General features: G+C 40.7%; 2 protein-coding genes across 2 annotated transcripts; one reads left to right on the forward strand and one right to left on the reverse strand.

Moving 5' to 3' along the window:
- Positions 1-4,429: 4,429 nt before the first annotated feature.
- LOC100353009 (pleckstrin homology domain-containing family J member 1) lies at positions 4,430-5,084 on the reverse strand. Its single transcript, XM_070053192.2, is given in 4 exon segments — positions 4,430-4,592; positions 4,594-4,735; positions 4,738-4,812; positions 5,000-5,084. Coding segments are annotated over 4 exon segments (465 nt in total).
- Positions 5,085-7,494: 2,410 nt separating this feature from the next.
- LOC100352752 (protein HP-25 homolog 2) lies at positions 7,495-13,487 on the forward strand. The gene is made up of 3 exons (XM_008257099.5): positions 7,495-7,587; positions 11,475-11,597; positions 12,759-13,487. Exons 1-3 carry the CDS (start codon positions 7,545-7,547, stop codon positions 13,217-13,219), a joined length of 627 nt encoding a protein of 208 aa, XP_008255321.2. The 5' UTR covers positions 7,495-7,544; the 3' UTR covers positions 13,220-13,487.
- Positions 13,488-18,683: the final 5,196 nt, after the last annotated feature.

The raw sequence follows: 18,683 nt of genomic DNA on the forward strand, positions 1-18,683 counted from the left end.
GGTAGTTTCCATATTAACACCAGTCATGGTGGGCAGAACAAGTCTTTCTCCAAGAAACAACCAGCTTGCATGCCTGCATCAGCTGCAAATTCACCACTGACTACAGTATCATTTCTTTTTTCTTTTTTCTTTTTTTTACAGGCAGAGTGGACAGTGAGAGAGAGAGAGAGAGAGACAGAGAGAAAGGTCTTCCTTTTCCGTTGGTTCACCCCCCCAATGGCTGATGCAGCTGGTGCACCACGCTGATCCGAAGCCAGGAGCCAGGTGCTTCTCCTGGTCTCCCATAGGGTGCAGGGCCCAAGGACTTGGGTCATCCTGCACTCCTGGGACACAGCAGAGAGCTGGACTGGAAGAGGAGCAACCGGGACAGAATCTGGTACCCCGACCGGGACTAGAACCCAGGGTGCCGGTGCCACAGGCGGAGGATTAGCCTAGTGAGCTGCGGTGCTGGCCTACAGTATCATTTCAATTAAGAGATTCCCCCAGGGGCTAGGGGCACACTGCCTGATGCCAGCTGGTTCTAGCCAAAATGCTCCTCTCATCTGGCCTGGACAGTATTTTCAAAAGAAAGCTCCACCTTTGCTCCATGACACATAGTGAGAGATTGCCTTAGCATTGTGGTGGCCACAAGAACTCACTGGTCCTGAAACACCAGCTCATGCTGAGACATGAGAAATGACAGGATCTCTGTGGTTTCAATGGTGAGCTGAATTCTCACCTATTGAAACAGAATTTTTATTGGGTATAAAATTTGCTAAGTATTGTCAAATGTTATGCTGGGTTTTATTTTAGTATTTTCAGTTTATCCTGAACTGTCACATGAATTTCATATTATCTATTGAGAATTGAGCTGTTACTCATATTATTTTTGCCTTAAATACAATTTAGATCCCTTGGAATAAATTTGATCAAGGAAGTGAAAGGTCTCTACATGAAAATTACAAAATAGTAAAGATAGAAATAAAAGAAGACACAAAAAAGGGAAGAATCTCCATGTTTCTGCATTGGAAGAATTAATATCTTTAAAATATCTATACAATCCAAACTAATTTACAAATTCAATGTGATACCAATCAAAATACCAATGGCATTCTTTTCAGATCTAGGGAAAAATGCTAAAATTCATATGGAAACACAAGCAATCCCAAATAGCTAAAGCAATCTTAAACAATAAAAACAAAGCTGGAGGCATTACAATTCCAGTTTCAAGACAACTACAGGGCAGGCAGTTATAATCAAAACAGCCTGGCACTGCACAAAAATAGACATGTAGACCAATGGAGCAGAATAGAAACTCTGGAAATCAATCCTTGATTCTACAACCAACTAGTGTTTGACAAAAGAGCTAAATCAATCCCTGGAGAAAGGACAGTCTCTTCAACAAATGGTGCTGGGAAACTTGGCTTTCCGCATGCGGAAGTATGAAACAAAACCTCCATCTTACACCTGATACCAAAATCAACTCAAACTGGATCAAAGATTAAATCTACAACTTGATACCATCAAATTACTAGAGGAGAATATTGGGTAAACTATACAAGACATTGGCATAGGCAAAGACTTCTTGGAAAAGACCCCAGAAGCACAGACAATTAAAGTAAAAATAATGCAGAAGCTTTCATAGGACAGTTTCTTTTTTAACTTTTATTTAATGAATATAAATTTCCAAAGTACAGAATATTGATTACAATGGCTTCCCCCCCATAACATCCCAACAACCCGCAACCCTCCCCTTTCCCACTCCCTCTCCCCTTCCATTCACATCAAGATTCATTTTCGATTCTCTTTATATACAGAAGATCAGTTTAGCATACATTAAGTAAAGATTTCAACAGTTTGCACCCACATAGAAATGCAAAGTGAAAAATACTGTTTGAGTACTAGTTATAGCATTAAATCACAATGTACAGCACACTAAGGACAAAGATCCTACATGAGGAGTAAGTGCACAGTGACTCCTGTTGTTGACTTAACAAATTGACACTCTTGTTTATGGCCTCAGTAATCACCCTAGGCTCTTGTCATGAGTTGCCAAGGCTATGGAAGCCCCCTGAGTTCACCGACTCTGATCATATTTAGACAAGGCCATGGTCAAAGTGGAAGTTCTCTCCTCCCTTCAGAGAAAGGTACCTCCTTCTTTGATGACCCATTCTTTCCACTGGGATCTCACTCGTGGAGATCTTTCATTAGGTTTTTTTTTTTTTTCTCAGAGTGCGTTGGCTTTCCATGTCTGAAATACTCTCATGGGCATTTCAGCCTGATGCACATGCCTTAAGGGCTGATTATGAGGCCAGAGTGCTGTTTAGGACATCTGCCATTCTATGGGTCTGTAGTGTATCTCACTTCCCATGTTGGATCATTCTCTCCCTTTTTGATTCTATCAGCTAGTATTTGCAGACACTATTCTTGTTTATGTGATCCCTTTGGTTCTTAGTCCTATCATTATGATCAATTGTGAACAGAAATTGATCACTGGGACTAGTGAGATGGCATTGGTACATGCCACCTTGATGGGATTGAATTGGAATCCCCTGGTATGTTTCTAACTCTACCATTTGAGGTAAGTCAGCTTGAGCATGTCCCGAATTGCACATCTCTTCCCTCTCTTATTCCCACTCTTATATTTAACAGCGATCACTTTTCAGTTAAGTTTCAGCACTTAAGAAGAATTGTGTATTGATTACAGTATTCAACCAAAAGTATTAAGTAGAACAAACAAAAAAATACTAAGAGGGATAACATATTAAGTTGCTCATCAACAGTCAGGGTGAGGGCTGATCAAGTCACCGTTTCTCATAGTGTTTATTTCACTTTTACAGGTTTCCTTTTTGGTGCTCAGTTATAAGATTTTCACTTTATCTTTGGTTTTCAGTAGTTTTCCTATCATGTGCCTGTGTATCGCATTCTCCAATTCAACCCTAATTCAGCTTCATTGAGCTTCTTGAATACATTGGTTGATAAATTTAATGATATTTGAGAAATTCCTGCCCACCATCACTTCATATGATTTTCTCCCATTCTTTAATTCTAAAAATACAGTGTTAAAAATAAATATCACATCCTATATACAGCATGTACTTTATTCTGTTGCTTTTCTTCTGTTAATTTGATCTATGTTTCAATTTGGTTGTTTTCCATTGAGTTGACTTTACGTCCATTAGCCCATTTTCTGCTTTTATTGTTCTGTCCTAAGAACCTCATATTTTGAAATTCTAGATATTTATCATAATGTTGTACATCTCTTCTATTTTCTTCTCCATATTGATCACAGAATTCCTTCTCAGCTAACAATCTACTTCCATTGAGTACTACTATTGAGTCCATTGGTCTAATTCCATTGAGTGTTTGTTAATTATCAATAATATTTTCTTGCTCCTTTGGATATCTGTTGGTCTTTTAACGCTACCAACATTGCAAGTGATATGTTATGAGTGATGTGGATTATATTTTTTTCTGAGCAATTCATTTTTCAAACAGCAGTAGTTAAATTACCAATGAAATACTGATCATTTCAAGGCTTAAAAAAAAAAGCATCATTGCAGTGAATTGATTATATTTTCCAATGAGTTAGCATTTAGCATAGTAGTTAAGATGTCCATGTCCCACACCAGAGTGCCGGGACTGAATCCTGGCTCCAGCTCCTGTATCCTACTAATGAAGACCCAGGGAGGCAGCAATGAAAACTCAAGTAGTTGTCTTGTAAGGAGATCTGGATTATGTCCCCAGCTCCTGGCTCTGGTCCCAGTCATGCCCTGGCCATTGTGGCTATTTGGGAGTGAACTAGTAGATGGTAGTACTTTCTCTCTAGTCTCTCAAATAAATATAAAACTTCCCCTTTCTTCATGAGGTGTTATTTTCTTTAAATGAGAAATACAACCCGTGTTTCTCAACATCAAGTCCAAGATTCTTCTCTTTCTGTGTGTATTATATATATAATATATATATTTTCAAATACATATATATTTGAAAGAGAGAGAGAGAGAGAGAGAGAGAGAGAGAGAGAGAGAGAATCACTTCCCAAATGCCCACAACAGCCAGGGCTGAGCCAGGCTTCCGTCAGAAGCCTAGAGCTCAATCCAGGTCTCCCATGTGGGTGGCAGGGACACAAGTACTTGAGGCATCACCTGCCGCCTACCAGGGTGAGCATTAGCAAGAAGCTGGATCAGGAGTGATTTTTTTTTTTTTTTTTTGAAAAGGTGGTCCCTTTATTGAGCACGGGGACCCTGGGGCCAGAGCATCTGGGCTCGCCTCGGCCCATTCACAGCATGGTCTAGCTCCGCTCCTACATTCAGCCTGTCCAGGACGGCCGGTGCCGCCAGGAGGGGGCCTCGCAGGGTGGGAACCCCCAGAGGGCAGCCCCTGCCTCAGGCCCTGACGCCTGTACGCCAGGAACCCCTCCCACGCGCACCCAGGCTCGGCCAGGCAGAGGTCAGCCCCGCGAGTCCAGCCCGGGCCCGGTGCCCGCCGGTCGCCCGTCGCCGGGCGCGCTGCTGAGCTGGAGGCGGGCCTCCGCGGAGATCCCGAACGGCTCCAGGGGGTCCTTGCCCCTCATCGTCTGGATCTCATTCCGGTAGAAGATGCGGCGCTCCGCAGCTGGCCCTGCGCAGCGCCTCCGTCCACTGCCGTCACTGCTTCTCGCTGCCGCCCCCCAACAGGTACTTCCTCTCCGGGCCCTCCAGGAAGCCGATGGAGGAGCCCCGCGCCTCCTCCTGGGCGACCCCGCAGCGCTCCAGCAGGGCTCGGCCTCGTCCGTGCGGAAGCAGAAGAGGAAATTCACCACCAGCTTTACCAGGCGCCGCTTCAGCACCGGGGCTCATCCCAAGCAGTCTGATATGCATGTGGTCATCCCCAGTGGTGTCTTAACTTCTGTGCAGATGCCAGCTCCATTCATGGAATACTTCTAGTATTACAGCACAGTATTTCTTCCCAGAGTGTGATCTTCTATGACCTAAATTAAGATCTCTCCATTTTCTCAGACACGGTTGGAACATTTCCTCACCCTCTGTGATGGCTGGAATGTCTCCCTTAGCTCTTATGGTCCTGGGAACAAATCTCTGTCGGCCTCCACATGCCTGAGCTGACATCACTTCTTAGTGAACCAGGAACTTGAGGAGGATATTTGCAGACAGAGATCCCTCTGTTTGACCTCCTATTCTTTGGCACTTGCCCTTCCAGTGCCAACTTCCTAATAATCTCCAACTTTAATCTGTTTTCTCGGACCAGAAAGCTCACCATTCTCCAAATTTTGCTGTGTTGCATTGTGATGTTGTCTTAGAAAAGCTCACAGGCACACATCTGAAATGGACATGTAGCCTGCATCTTGTCCTTCCCTACCAAAATCATAGTTTTGCACTGGTTGCTACCCAGTGCCTGCAAAGTGTTGCTTACTCTGTTTTATAAACTACTGTAGTTGTTAATGACAGAAGGTTAAATCCGATGTTAGCTAATCTCTAATAATCAGAGCCTTTGGACTTTTTGTTATAAGAAAAAAAGTAGACGCCAACATTGTGGCATAGCGGGTAAACTGCTGCCTGCAGTGTTGGCATCCCATATGGGTGCCAGTTTGAGTCCGGGCTGCTCCAGTTCCCATACAGCTCTCTGCTATGACCTGGGAAAGCAGTAGAAGGTGGTTCAAGTCCTTGGGCCTCTGCACCTGCGTGAGAGACCCAGAAAAAGCTCCTGGCTCCTGGCTTTGGATTAGCCCAGCTCAGGCTGTTGCGGACAGTTGGGGAATGATCCAGTGGATAGAAGACCTCTCTCTCTTTCTCTGCCTCTCCTTCTCTCTGTGTGTGACTCTGACTTTCAAATAAATAAATAAATCTTAAAAAAAAGAAAACAAGTAAATTTATTTTTTACTGCACTACCAACATCTTGTTGATGTTAAACAGAGGCCAATGCAACATTAACTAAAATACATCTTTGTTTATTCCTTTGTGGATGTGCATTCTCTGAGATCCATTACCCTTCCACTTTCTCCTGAAAAATTCCCCATCACTCTTCCTTCTTTCTTTCTTTCACCTATTCAAGGATTACAATAAACTATTTTGTTTTTGTTGGGTTATTTGGGTAATACTTATCTATAAAATGGTAAAACTGGGCTTTATATATACTTGCACATGTAAGATACACAGTTAGTATGGATTAGTCTTTAGTAACTATTTCGACATTTATCAAGTCAGAGACCAAAATCACCATATAATCATGGTAAAGACACTAAACCCATCTGTGCTTGATGGTTTCCACATAAAAAAGCCAAGATATTGACCCACTTCTGTTCCCAATCATCTTATTGAATCAGAATTTCTCTTTAGTCAATCTGCTATCTCCCATGTGACCTTTTCAAGATAAAAATCCTTTCATGCTTAAAATCCTTTAACAGCTTCCTATTTCCGTTCAGGTCAGATCTCGAAGTTCTGCATGACTTGCTCTGTTGTGCATGGCCTGGCCCCTCTATTTTCCTCTATTTGTATTCAAGTCTCTTCCTGGTAGTTTCAGCTCTAGCGAATCTGCCCTTTGGTCTGCAAATAAACATGCTTGTACCACCACAGTCCCATTGCACATTCGATTGACTTTGCATAAAATCACCTCCCCCACTTCTCTATACTCCCACCAACAATGCTGCGTTGTAGATGCTCTCAGAATGTCCTCCTTACAGAGACGATAGAGCTACCTTGTGACAATCCTCATTTCTTATATTATTAACACATTGGGATACTCTCCTTTAAATGCTAATCATAGCTTTAATCCTATAATTAAACCGACAGAAAATCTCATAGCAGTCAGAGAAAAATAATATATTACTTAAGTGAAAATATAATAGCTGATTTCTCAATATAAATCATGAAATATTGATTGAAGGCAATGGATTTGTATTTTGGAGTGCTGAAATAAAAATTTCCAACCTAGATTTGTATGTGCAGTAAAAATTATCCTGAAACATCAGGGTGAAGAAGGAAACTCAGTTTTCCATGAAGTAATGAAAAAGAGTACATTAGTAAAACAATATAAAATGTTCCTCATTTCATTACTTTAAAAGATGATTATTGCAAGAAACAAGACAATGTATTGTGACATTTAAAAGATGTGAGTAAAACATACACCAAAAATACAAAGAATGGAAGGAGATGAAATACTGATTCAATGTTTTTATCCACTCAGTGATGTGATATAATATCATTTGTAACTATAGAGTTTTAAATTGAAAATGTATAAGGATTACAACAATGTGCTAAAAGTATAGATAATGAACCAATAGTGGAAATGGCTTTTAATCACAAAAAATCCTGCTCAATCATTGCAAAAGAAGTGGATAAAATTTAAAAAAAGAAGAAATAACAAATGGAGCCTCTGTTTGAATATCAGTTGGTGTAAGTTTACTCTGGATAAAAACCAACTGAGGTAACTGGCCTTAGATAAGGAAAAAAACTAAACATTAAGAAAAATCAATTATAACGTTTCTCGTAGCTTTGAAAGACAAGCAGGGGAGAGAGGAACAGAAGAACTGAAGACACGTTCACCACAAAGACGCACATCTGCATTACAGGATGCCCGGGAAAGGAGGGAGATTTCTCTCGGTGGCCATGATAGGTACGTGCAATCCATCCTGGCTGATAAGGAATGGGGCCTCATCTGTTGGTACAGAGAAGAATCCAAAAGGCTGCCTCCTGTTGTCACTTGGCATTCGTTTTATCATCACAACAATCCTAAATACAATTTTTCTCTAACACTGGACAAAATGATAGATTGCATGTGAGCCTTCTTAAGAAGATATGCAGACAGGGGGAGATGGAAATTGAAGTCCAATGTGGGCCAAAGCCTTGTTGCCAATATGTACTTAGCACAAATAAAGCAGATGGGTAGAAAATGCAAAAATGACATACACGTGAGTATGGGATGTGTGTTCTATGTTAATGCTCTAACATATCACCAAACACTGATGTTCTGATCCCTATACTCAAATATGTCAACACCTGCAGAGTCTCTGGGCCTGTCTTTTTTCCCACCTGTTTTTCAGGCACTCCCTGTCTCTCTGCCCACCTAGAGTTGCTGGGATTCTCCCTGTGTCACTATCTCCTCTCTGATTTTATTTTCAATGTCTTCTGTCTGTGCCTTTCCCATAAATTCCTCTCACCATCTCCTGAAAATGGTCTGGTTTCTTTCACTAGCTAACCAATTATAATAGAGAATTAAAATCCAACTTCTGTAATATTTGTTGCAATACTAATTTCAATTTGAAGTTCTAGTCTTTGCCAAAAGAAAAACAGTTGTACCTATTTCATTTACAAACATACTTACTCTCTGCTGTGACTTTCTTCTTCCCGCTCATCCTTTGCTATGGAATATTCAAAATCATTTATGTGCAGCCATAATATATATTAGAAAAGTATTACTACATAAAAATTAGGAGTGAAGGAAATGAAAAGACAAATAACATAAATGCCCATGGTAGATTGGCAGGTTAAAATGTACTTGCAGTAACTAAATGACTCCTCTGTAGATCAATTTAAAGTTTTAGCTGAAAATTTGAATCTGAGATTCCCAGTGGTGAAACCATTCAAATCTTAGAGGGAAACAGAGAAATCTATGTAATTAACATTTTTCATAAAAGAAGGACAGACCAGTTACTTGAAGACCTTGAACTTAGAGCAAAGTTAAATTTTTCCCATTAAGTTTTCACTTAGGGGACTTGAGGTGGCATAATCAGCTTCCTCAATAAATGCCTATGACAGATTCAACATTAGGCTTCATATTACAGTTAAAGTGTCCCAAAAATATATGTTGAGTTCAATGTTATAAAATTTGCATGAAGTTGATGCGTTGGTTTTAGTGAGACCCTAATTGAATTCTGTTTTGTTTTAGGACTTTAATGGTCCGTGTGTGTGTGTGTGTGTGTGCGCGCGCGCGCATTAAGGAGAGTTGGAAAGAGGCTGATTTATGAGTTTGGATCTCCATTTGGACTCAGGCTCCCCAGTAATATTGAACAATTTTTTAAAAATCAATTAAGGGTCCAGAAAGTGAGTTTCCTACTTGGTTCCTTGAGACCTGACTGACTTGGGAGGAGTCCGGCCACTGCCCCTTGCTGGGTTTCTGATTCTTCTCTATAGGAATGAATATAACACCAATGTCTCCTCCTCTTTACAAGCTGTCACGGTTAATGGGATGAGGCAGATGAAGGGGACATGGAGACTCCACATTTTTCATATCTACCTTAAAACTATTCTGACAGGTGCTCTGGGTTGTCATGTTAGGGATCGTTAATATCTTGGGTCACAGCCTTTCTCTGTTAGAACTCTGTGTGGTCATGCAGGGAAAGGTAAGAAGAAGCGGGGGTGGGAAGCACTGATTACATTGAGAAAATACACCCTGTGTTCCAGCTACGGTGCTGACCCTTCCCACGCACCTACTGCACTGCCCTAGATGAGAGCCTAAGGGGAACGGAGGTGGTCTGGGCTAGAGCTATCAGAAAAGTAGCAGATCTATGATTTGAATTTTTGTAGTTCTCTCGGCAAGGCTTTGGAAAACATAAAAAATGAATGTGACTTTCTTCCTCATGACTTTTCTTCTCCTTTATTTAAAGCATCAGAAAAATCATCAGTCAGAGCCAGTTGGCTCTGCTGGTTTGCTGGTCTTCAGGAAGGAAAAAACATGGCTGTCTTGGTCTGGGAGTGGGAATGGGTGATGACCACAAATGGACATAGGAGGGAGACAGAAATAGTCTAAAACTGGATTATGCTGGTGGTGGTTCCACACATTTCAAAATGACTTAAAAATCACTGAATTGTACATTTACCTTGACAGAAGTTAATAATATGCAAAGCCAACCTCAATGAAGATTTTCCATAAAAATGATGTTGTTACCAATTAAAAGGTTAACATACCAATGAAAAGGTTAACAGTTGGAGGTCAATACTTACAGGAATTGTTTCATTATATTAGGGGACTATTTCCTACAGCATCTGTATACAATGGTCACTCATGAAGAGAGGTGCATGCATTCACAGATTTTACTCTCACATCTATATCGTACATAACTGCATGTTCCATTGCAAAGGAACTTTGAAAGACGTGTAGAAAAGTGGAATTAAAAAAAGGATTTATATTGGTGCACAAAGATACAGGAACACTGATTTGATGCTAAGGATGGGATGTGCTACCTTGAGAATCATTGAACCCCTACTGCTGATGTCAAACAGGCAGAGACCCATGCGTCGTATGAATTTCCATGAACTTTTTGAAAGTACCTTCACAACGTGAGTAAAGGAACTGTCATTCCATGGCAATACAGCATTTGTATATATTCTCAGTTATTCATGGCAAGTTTCCTTATACCCAACACTGTATCAAACACTTGCTGTAAATGATCACTGATGCTCACTACAACTTTTTTGGGCAACCTTTGCTTTCTTCATGACACAAGTCAGAAAAGAATGTTATTAGAAATTAACTAAATGACTCAAGTTCTGATATTTTTTGCTATACAATACTACCCATTTATCAATTTGTCACTTCAGCTTAGACTATATTTTCCATAACCTGGCATAACATTTGGAAATGAAGAATGATATGCCTTGACTAAAGTAGATAAATTAGCCAAACCCCAAATACCTATAGTTTCCAATTACCATCTTTTTATTTCAGCACTTCAGAGTAAAATAAATGTCTTTGGCACAAAAATAACTGAATGCTATACCACTGTATGTCATGAATTTGTTCACTGTGGGTAATTCACTTTACAGGTTCTACTTCCACCCACCTGGAAATAAGTACAACAGTAAGATTTAATATAAAATGCAATATGGATCAGTAGTTCCTTCTTTCCTGTCAAGTGGTTCATTGCCCCATTAAAGGGAGCAGACACATCTATAATTCAAACACCCTCCCATGTAGTAAATGTAACAGGAGGAGCAGATGAAGAGTTGAAGCAGAAGACACAGCACTCCCTTGAAGAATTGTCTGGGAGAATTCATTAAAAGGAGCGATGGTGCAACTCTTTCCTAATAAACGTGAAAAGAAGTTCACCATGCAATGATGAAGGCAATTTTTAGCAAGTGACGAGCTATGTTGAAACTCCTAAGTGGCTTGTTTGAGAGAATGCTCCATGCTAATTTGTGTGGGTCATGGAGCATCCCCCTCGTAAGAACAGCCCCACCTGCAGCACTCTCCTGAAGAGACAGGAGGCTTGAGTGTCCTAGAGAAAACCCCAGGGTGCCACGAAGGTCAGTTTTCAGTATGCAATCTTAACTTCAAACACAAGTGAATTATAGATCTCCTTTAGTACTGAATTTGTTCTATCAAGAAAGAAGATGGAGAGGGGGCCCGACATGACCAAGCTCATACTTAACTTTATGCCGCCGTGAGAATGTGCTGCCCTGTACGGTGTCAGGAACGTAATCTTAGCATGAGGAGTAGCAGAATCTTTTCACTTATGTCCATTTTTTTCTATTGATTCCCTGTTGTAAATGTCTGGATTTCAGCTTTGTCTCTTGTATCAGCTGTGGCTGATGTCGGCTCTCCAGAAATGTCAAAGTTCTGCAACAGACCAGGATTCCCAGGAATTCCAGGGATCCGAGGGCCGCCTGGTCCAGTTGGAGCACGAGGTGAGAAAATGTCTCCCTTCAGGTTGCACTGGTCATGCCTTGCTTCCCTTTTATTGAAATAGCCACAACCCCAGTGAAAACATATAGGTGCCACTAACCATCAGTAATGAATGAGACAAGAATTCTTTGGAGAAAAATTATCATGGATTCTCATTCCCAAGCACAGCTGTACCTGAAAATAGATGCTGAAGGTTTACTCCAGGGGAACTTCAAGAGTGTGTTCTGAAGAAGCCACTGCTTGAGGTTAACCTAATTGAAAAATGAGGGTGTGTTGAGATAACATTTAGGTGTATGTGCTCTTGAAATTGGCATAGTAGTTTTGTATAGTGCATAATTACCAGTGGTGCTAGGTGGGCTTCCAGTAAACCCAGTGAAAGCATGGTATCACAGGAAGCACCAGAAAACACAACATTAAGAGCTCACCCCTCAGTTCTGAGAGCTTCCATGGCTGCATGAGCCTCACTGGAAACAGCTCACCCACCTGATCCCTCACCTGTGCTTCCTAAACCAGTCTGTGCATCAGAGTCACCTGCATTCCCTTTTCAACCCATAGATGTCTGTACTTAGGTCCCCTGCCCCCAGTCTCTGATTCAGAAAGTCACAACCTTACTAGTCAGGCCACTGTAACACTCACGGACTTTTGATTGACTCTAACACAGTCTAGTTGAGAACACATTGCTCTAAATCCCCTTTGTCTCTGATACGACACACTTCCTCAATTACTGTCAATGCTTCCAAAGAGGAGTCCCTAACTGCCATCTGTGATAATAGACACATGTGATCCCTACATATGAAGTGAATTTGAAAGAGCAAGCTGGCAATTATTTATACAATCATCGCTTCAGAAAACGCACCATGAGTACCAACTCAATGCTGGACACTGAGGTGGCACTTTGGAAAGAAAATGAAATACGCACTGGCTCATAATATAGATAAGGACATGAAATAGACACTGACAGGAGAGATTACTATTCAGTGTGATAAGCATTGGGTTCTGCTGTTGATATGGCACCTAGGAGTGAAAGACATCCTTGGAAAAGGGATGCCTAAGATGGCCCTCGAAAGGCAGTTAATAAGAATAAGTAAAGTGAAAAGGAACCCATGTAAGAAGTGTGAACTTCAAATCTCTTATTTCTCCCTTCTCTTTACATGGATATTTAGGACTCCCTGGCTTTCTAGGCCTACCAGGCTTTCCAGGGGCTCCAGGAGACATCACAAAGTGTTCTTCACCCAAACCTGCCTTTGCAGTGAAGTTCAGAGATCTCCTCCCAGGCCCCTCCCAGCCCATCATCTTCAAGGAAGTGCTGCTTAACCATCAGGACCACTTCAACCTCACCACGGGAGTGTTCACCTGCACCCACGCTGGCGTGTATCACTTTGGCTTTGACATTGACTTGTTTCGGCAAGTTGTAAAGTTAGGGCTCATGAAAAATGGTATTGAAGTCCTTGAGAAGGAAGCCAGGGCTGAGGACAACAATGGGCATGTTTCTGGAAGTGTCATCTTGAAGCTGTTAGCAGGAGACAGGATCTGGTTGGAATCCAAGCTAGACACTACAGATACTGAGAAAGGATTGATTCAAAGTGTGTTCTTTGGGTATTTGCTCTATGAAAATGAGGAGTAAGAGCACACTTAGATTGCTCCAGTAGATAGAAATTTCAGAACAACCCTCCACCCCATCTTTCCCCCGAAGTCCAGTGAATGGCTATCATTTGGAAGAGCCCAATTTACCAATGTGAATGTACTCCTAAAAGCAGTAAAGATGCATAACCCATCAACTGGTCAACCATTTCTTATTGAAAGTCATCAAATTTCCAGTATTCTACTATAAAGGGACTCAAAAGCGTTTGTGCAAAAGTGTGATTAAAAGATACTTGTTTTTGTTCAAAAAAGCTTTGAAATTCACACGAGTTTTTCATAATATGTAGTTCCAGAAATTTAGAAGTCCTCTTGTGTATCTTAGAAACTATGGGGAGATAATACGCCAAGAAATCCCATCTGAGTGCAAACCCCACATAAGAACGTGAAGCCACATCACTTCTTTGCTAGATCATGGCTAAAACTTTCCTGAAGAGTAAAGGAAAAACTCTTGATAATAATCTTCAACAATTTCTTATGTTCAAATTTGGATTATAGTTAGGAAATCAAATATCCCTTGGAGATGTAGAAACTTTGCTTAAAGTCATACTAAGTTTTGAATACATGTGTTCACATGCATATTTTTGCACTGGGTACATAACATCTGTTTGAGCACAGTCTGAACAGGAAGAAGAATATGGTTTCGGGGAGCACTTGCTGTTGCTTACTCCTCCTCAGCTCCTCCTCTCTGGGTCCCAGACTTCGACCTCATTCTTCCATCTGGAGCAAATCCATTCCATCTGTCTGCACCCACAACCAGCTTCTTCCTGAGAGCCATCGTGTACCCACAAGCCCACTCCCAGTCTAGCTTAATAAAACTTCGCCTCTTTTGTAACTCAGAAAAGATGCTTCCAAGCCCACCTGTTTGTCTGGTGTATGCAATTTCAATGCCTCCTGTCTCCCACTGTACAGGTGACAGTGACCATCTTACCGAGATCTGTTTGTCAGAGTGTGCCCTACCCAGACTTGAAATGGCCACTGAAGTATGTTCTGAGTGGAGAACTTAGATCTATCCAGTGAGTCAAAACTGAGCTTTAAACAGTTTTTTCTTTTAAAATATGTCAGCAGGACAGATAGAAGTTTAACACATCTTAAAGTAGAAAGGGAAACATCAGAACTTTTTAATTTGACTGAGGTAGAAAATGAGGAGGAAGAGTGTAGTCTACAAGCGATTGAATTGCTTGGTGAAGTTCAATCATTTTTACCTGCAGAATCAAGTCCATTTGTCCATTAAACAATTCAATGAATGTCGGGTTCTCTTGGGACCAAAGCACCAATCTATTTAATGTTATTGGTAAAACTCTTACTTTTTTACTTGTATTAGTTCAATATAAAAACTAAATACAATGGGATAACTTCAAGATTTACACTCTGTAATTTAGAATACTAGAAAAAATAATACAAAGAAAGAGAGCTGGAAACATTACAATAGCTTTTAAATGGAGTCATGAAATATATGAAACAAAACGGGTCAAGAAAAATGGAACAGAGGAACATATAATAAATGAAAAAGAAAAAAAGCTAGCAAAATGGCAGACTAAATAAATACATAGAAATAATTACATTAAATGTAAGTAGAGCAAGCACTTAGAAGATATATCAAGTTGGATATAAGAAAGAAAACACCAAATATCAGCTGCCTAGGAGAGATACATTGTAAACACAGCAACACAAATAGTTTGAAAGTCAAAGAATAGATAAAATATAACAGGCAAGTAGTAGACACAACAATATGGTTTCAAAATTAACTGCAAATAAAACACAATCAAATTTTACTAGATGCAAAGATACCAATTTTACTAGATACAAAGCATGGCCCAGCCATGGTTGCTGTGGGCATTTGGGGAATGAACCAGTGCATGGAAGATCTCTCTCTCATTCTCGCTCTTTGTCTTTGACTCTTTGCTTTTCAATAAAAAAAGCTTTGATTGTGCACATTTACAGTATATAATTTGGGGATTTTATATACATATAGATTGTGAAATAATCATCACAATCAAGTGAATGAACAAAACTTTCACTTCATGGGGTTACCATGTCCCAGCCCCACCTCCTCCTCCCACTGAGGCAAGAATGCTTAAGATCTACCTTCTTAGCAAAATAAAATATCATTAACGATAGCCAATGCTGTATGCTAGATCTCTAGAACTTATTCCTCTCACTTAACTCAAAGTTTGTACCCCCTCCCTTTAAAAAAAAAGATCTATTTGAGACGGACGAGGCAAGATGGCGGAATAGGAAGGGAGCACACTGATAGTCCGGGGAGAGACAGTTTAATAAAAGTGGAGATACTGCAGATTCAAGGAAGAGTAGGGGAGGAAACAGCAGAAGAAACTCTTCCGGAACGCGTGATTCACAGTGGACCTGCGTGGAGAGCATGGGAGCCCACAGATCGGGACACCAGTGGCAGACTCAACACACCAGTGCTGGAATGTGAGGTGAGCTGAACCTCAATAGCCCGAGATACCGGCAGGCAACCAGAGAGAGGAGACTAGAGGGAACGACCCCCCGGAGGGGGGGAGTTCACCAGGCTAACTGGAAGAGAGAGAGAGAGAGAGAAAAAAAAGGTGACTGGTACGGACACGGGTTTCTCTCTTTCCGCTCACCTCTCAAGGGCGAGCAAGACAAAGAGCAGGCGCCATCTTGGACATACGTCATAAGCAGAGCGACCTCAGGTCTGCACCGGCCCTGAGCCTAGCAGAAAAACCTGACTCTGGGCGGGGCGAATTAACAGGAGATTAGGACCTAGTAAATTTGTGGTGCTACTGAACTAGACTGTGAAAAAAGAGATGGTGGGGGAGAGAACTCACGGAATTCACGTGAGCACTCTCCAGAGACGCTACAATTCCGTAACTTTGGCAACCCAGTGGGAGACTGAAGGAGAATCTGAGCCCACCCTGAGGGCAGAACAGATTCCCTGTGTGGTCCTTGGGAAAGAGCTTCTGATCTCTGGCTCCTGTGGGTGTATCATTTGCCTGCTAACTACCTCCAACTTCATTCAGCTGTGCGGAATTACTTCCGTTTTGAATCAAAAAAAGAAACAAAGAGAGAGAGAGAGGTTTACCACGCCTAACCTGTGTGTGTCACCTTTGGCACACCAAACAGAGCTCTCAGGCCACACCCATCTCAAGCCTCTAAGGCTTCATCAAAAACAGACAGTCCACTTAATCTAGAGTCATAGTATAACAAGAAAAAGCACCACAGTGAAGAAACCAAATATCTCCAATATGCCAAATAACAAACGCAAAAACCGAGGTAATAAAAACAAGGAAGTCACCATGACGCCCGCAAATGAAAAAGACACCCCAATTCAAGATTATGAAGATGATGAGTTAGAAGAAATGCAAGAAGCAGATCTCAAAAAATTGATAAGAACATTAAGAAGTTCTCAAAAACAAATTCTTGAACTACAGAAATCCTTAATGGACAAGATAGAAAATCTCTCTCGTGAAAATGAAATATTAAGGAGGAATCAAAATGAAACGAAACAACTAGTACAACAGGAAACTGGGATAGTGACGAGAAATCATAATGAAGTGAAGAATTCAATAGATCAAATGAAAAACACAATAGAGAGCCTTACAAACAGAATGGGTGAAGCAGAAGAGAGAATATCGGACTTAGAAGACAGAGAACAGGAAAGGATACAGTCAGACCAAAGAAAAGAAGAGGAAATTAGAAATCTAAAAAAGATTTTCAGGAATCTGCAGGATACTATTAAAAAAACCAACATTCGGGTTCTAGGAGTTCCTGAAGGCATGGAGAGGGAGAAAGGATTAGAAGGCCTTTTTAGTGAGATATTAGCAGAAAATTTCCCAGGTTTGGAGAAGGACAGAGAAACCCTAGTACAGGAAGCTCACAGAACCCCTAATAAACATGACCAAAAGAGATCCTCACCATGACACGTTGTAATTAAACTCTCCACAGTGAAACATAAAGAAAAGATCCTAAAATGTGCAAGAGAGAAACGTCAGATTACTCTCAGAGGATCTCCAATCAGACTCACAGCTGACTTCTCATCAGAAACCCTACAAGCTAGGAGGGAATGGCGAGATATAGCCCAGGTACTAAGAGAGAAAAACTGCCAGCCCAGAATATTATATCCTGTAAAGCTATCATTTGTGAATGAAGGTGAAATAAAGACTTTTCATAGCAAACAGAAATTGAAAGAAATTGTCACCACTCATCCGGCCCTGCAAAAGATGCTTAAAGATGTGTTACACACAGAAACACAGAAACACGGTCATCAATATGAAAGAAGGTAAAGGAAGGAAACCTCACAGCAAAAGATCACAGGGAATTCAAAGCATATATTAGAACTTATCTTTGGCAAATGGCAGGGCAAAGTTACCACTTATCATCAGTCACATTGAACGTAAATGGTCTGAATTCTTCAGTTAAAAGACACCGATTGGCTGATTGGGTTAAGGAACAAAATCCATCTATTTGCTGCTTAAAAGAAACACATCTTTCCAACAAAGATCCATACTGACTGAAAGTGAAAGGCTGGAAAAAGATACCATGCCAACATAAATGAAAAAAGAGCGGGCATAGCCATCTTAATATCAGACAACATAAACTTTACTACAAAAACTGTTAAGAGAGACAAAGAGGGACACTACATAATGATTAAGGGATCAATACAACAAGAAGATATAACAATTATCAATGTATATGCACCTAACTACAGGGCACCGGCTTATCTAAAAGATTTGTTAAGGGACTTAAAGGGAGACTTAGACCCCAATGCAATAGTACTGGGGGACTTCAATACTCCACTCTCAGAAATAGACAGATCAACAGGACAGAAGATCAACAAGGATACAGTAGATTTAAACGACACTATAGCCCAAATGGATCTAACAGATATATACAGAACTTTCAATCCTACAGCTAAAGATTTTACATTCTTCTCAGCAGTACATGGAACCTTCTCTAGGATTGACCACATACTAGGCCATAAAGCAAGTCTCAGCAAATTCAAAAGAATTAGAATCATGCCATGCAGCTTCTCAGACCATAAAGGAATGAAGTTGGAAATTAGCAACTCAGGAATCCCTAGAGCATACGCAAACACATGGAGATTGAACAACATGCTCCTGAATGAACAATGGGTCATAGAAGAAATTAGAAGAGAAATCAAAAATTTTCTGGAAGTAAATGAGGATAACAGCACAACATACCAAAACTTATGGGATGCAGCAAAAGCAGTGTTAAGAGGAAAGTTTATATCAATAGGTGCCTACATCAAGAAATTGGAAAGGCACCAAATAGATGAGCTTTCAATGCATCTCAAGGATCTAGAAAAACTGCAGCAAACCAGACCCAAATCTAGTAGGAGAAGAGAAATAATTAAAATCAGAGAAGAAATCAACAGGATTGAATCAAGAAAAACATTCCAAAAAATCAGCCAAACGAGGAGCTGGTTTTTTGAAAAAATAAACAAAATT

This window comes from Oryctolagus cuniculus, chromosome 11 (assembly GCF_051225735.1).
Source record: "Oryctolagus cuniculus isolate XC-2025 breed Fujian yellow rabbit chromosome 11, ASM5122573v1, whole genome shotgun sequence".
Lineage (NCBI taxonomy): Eukaryota > Metazoa > Chordata > Mammalia > Lagomorpha > Leporidae > Oryctolagus > Oryctolagus cuniculus.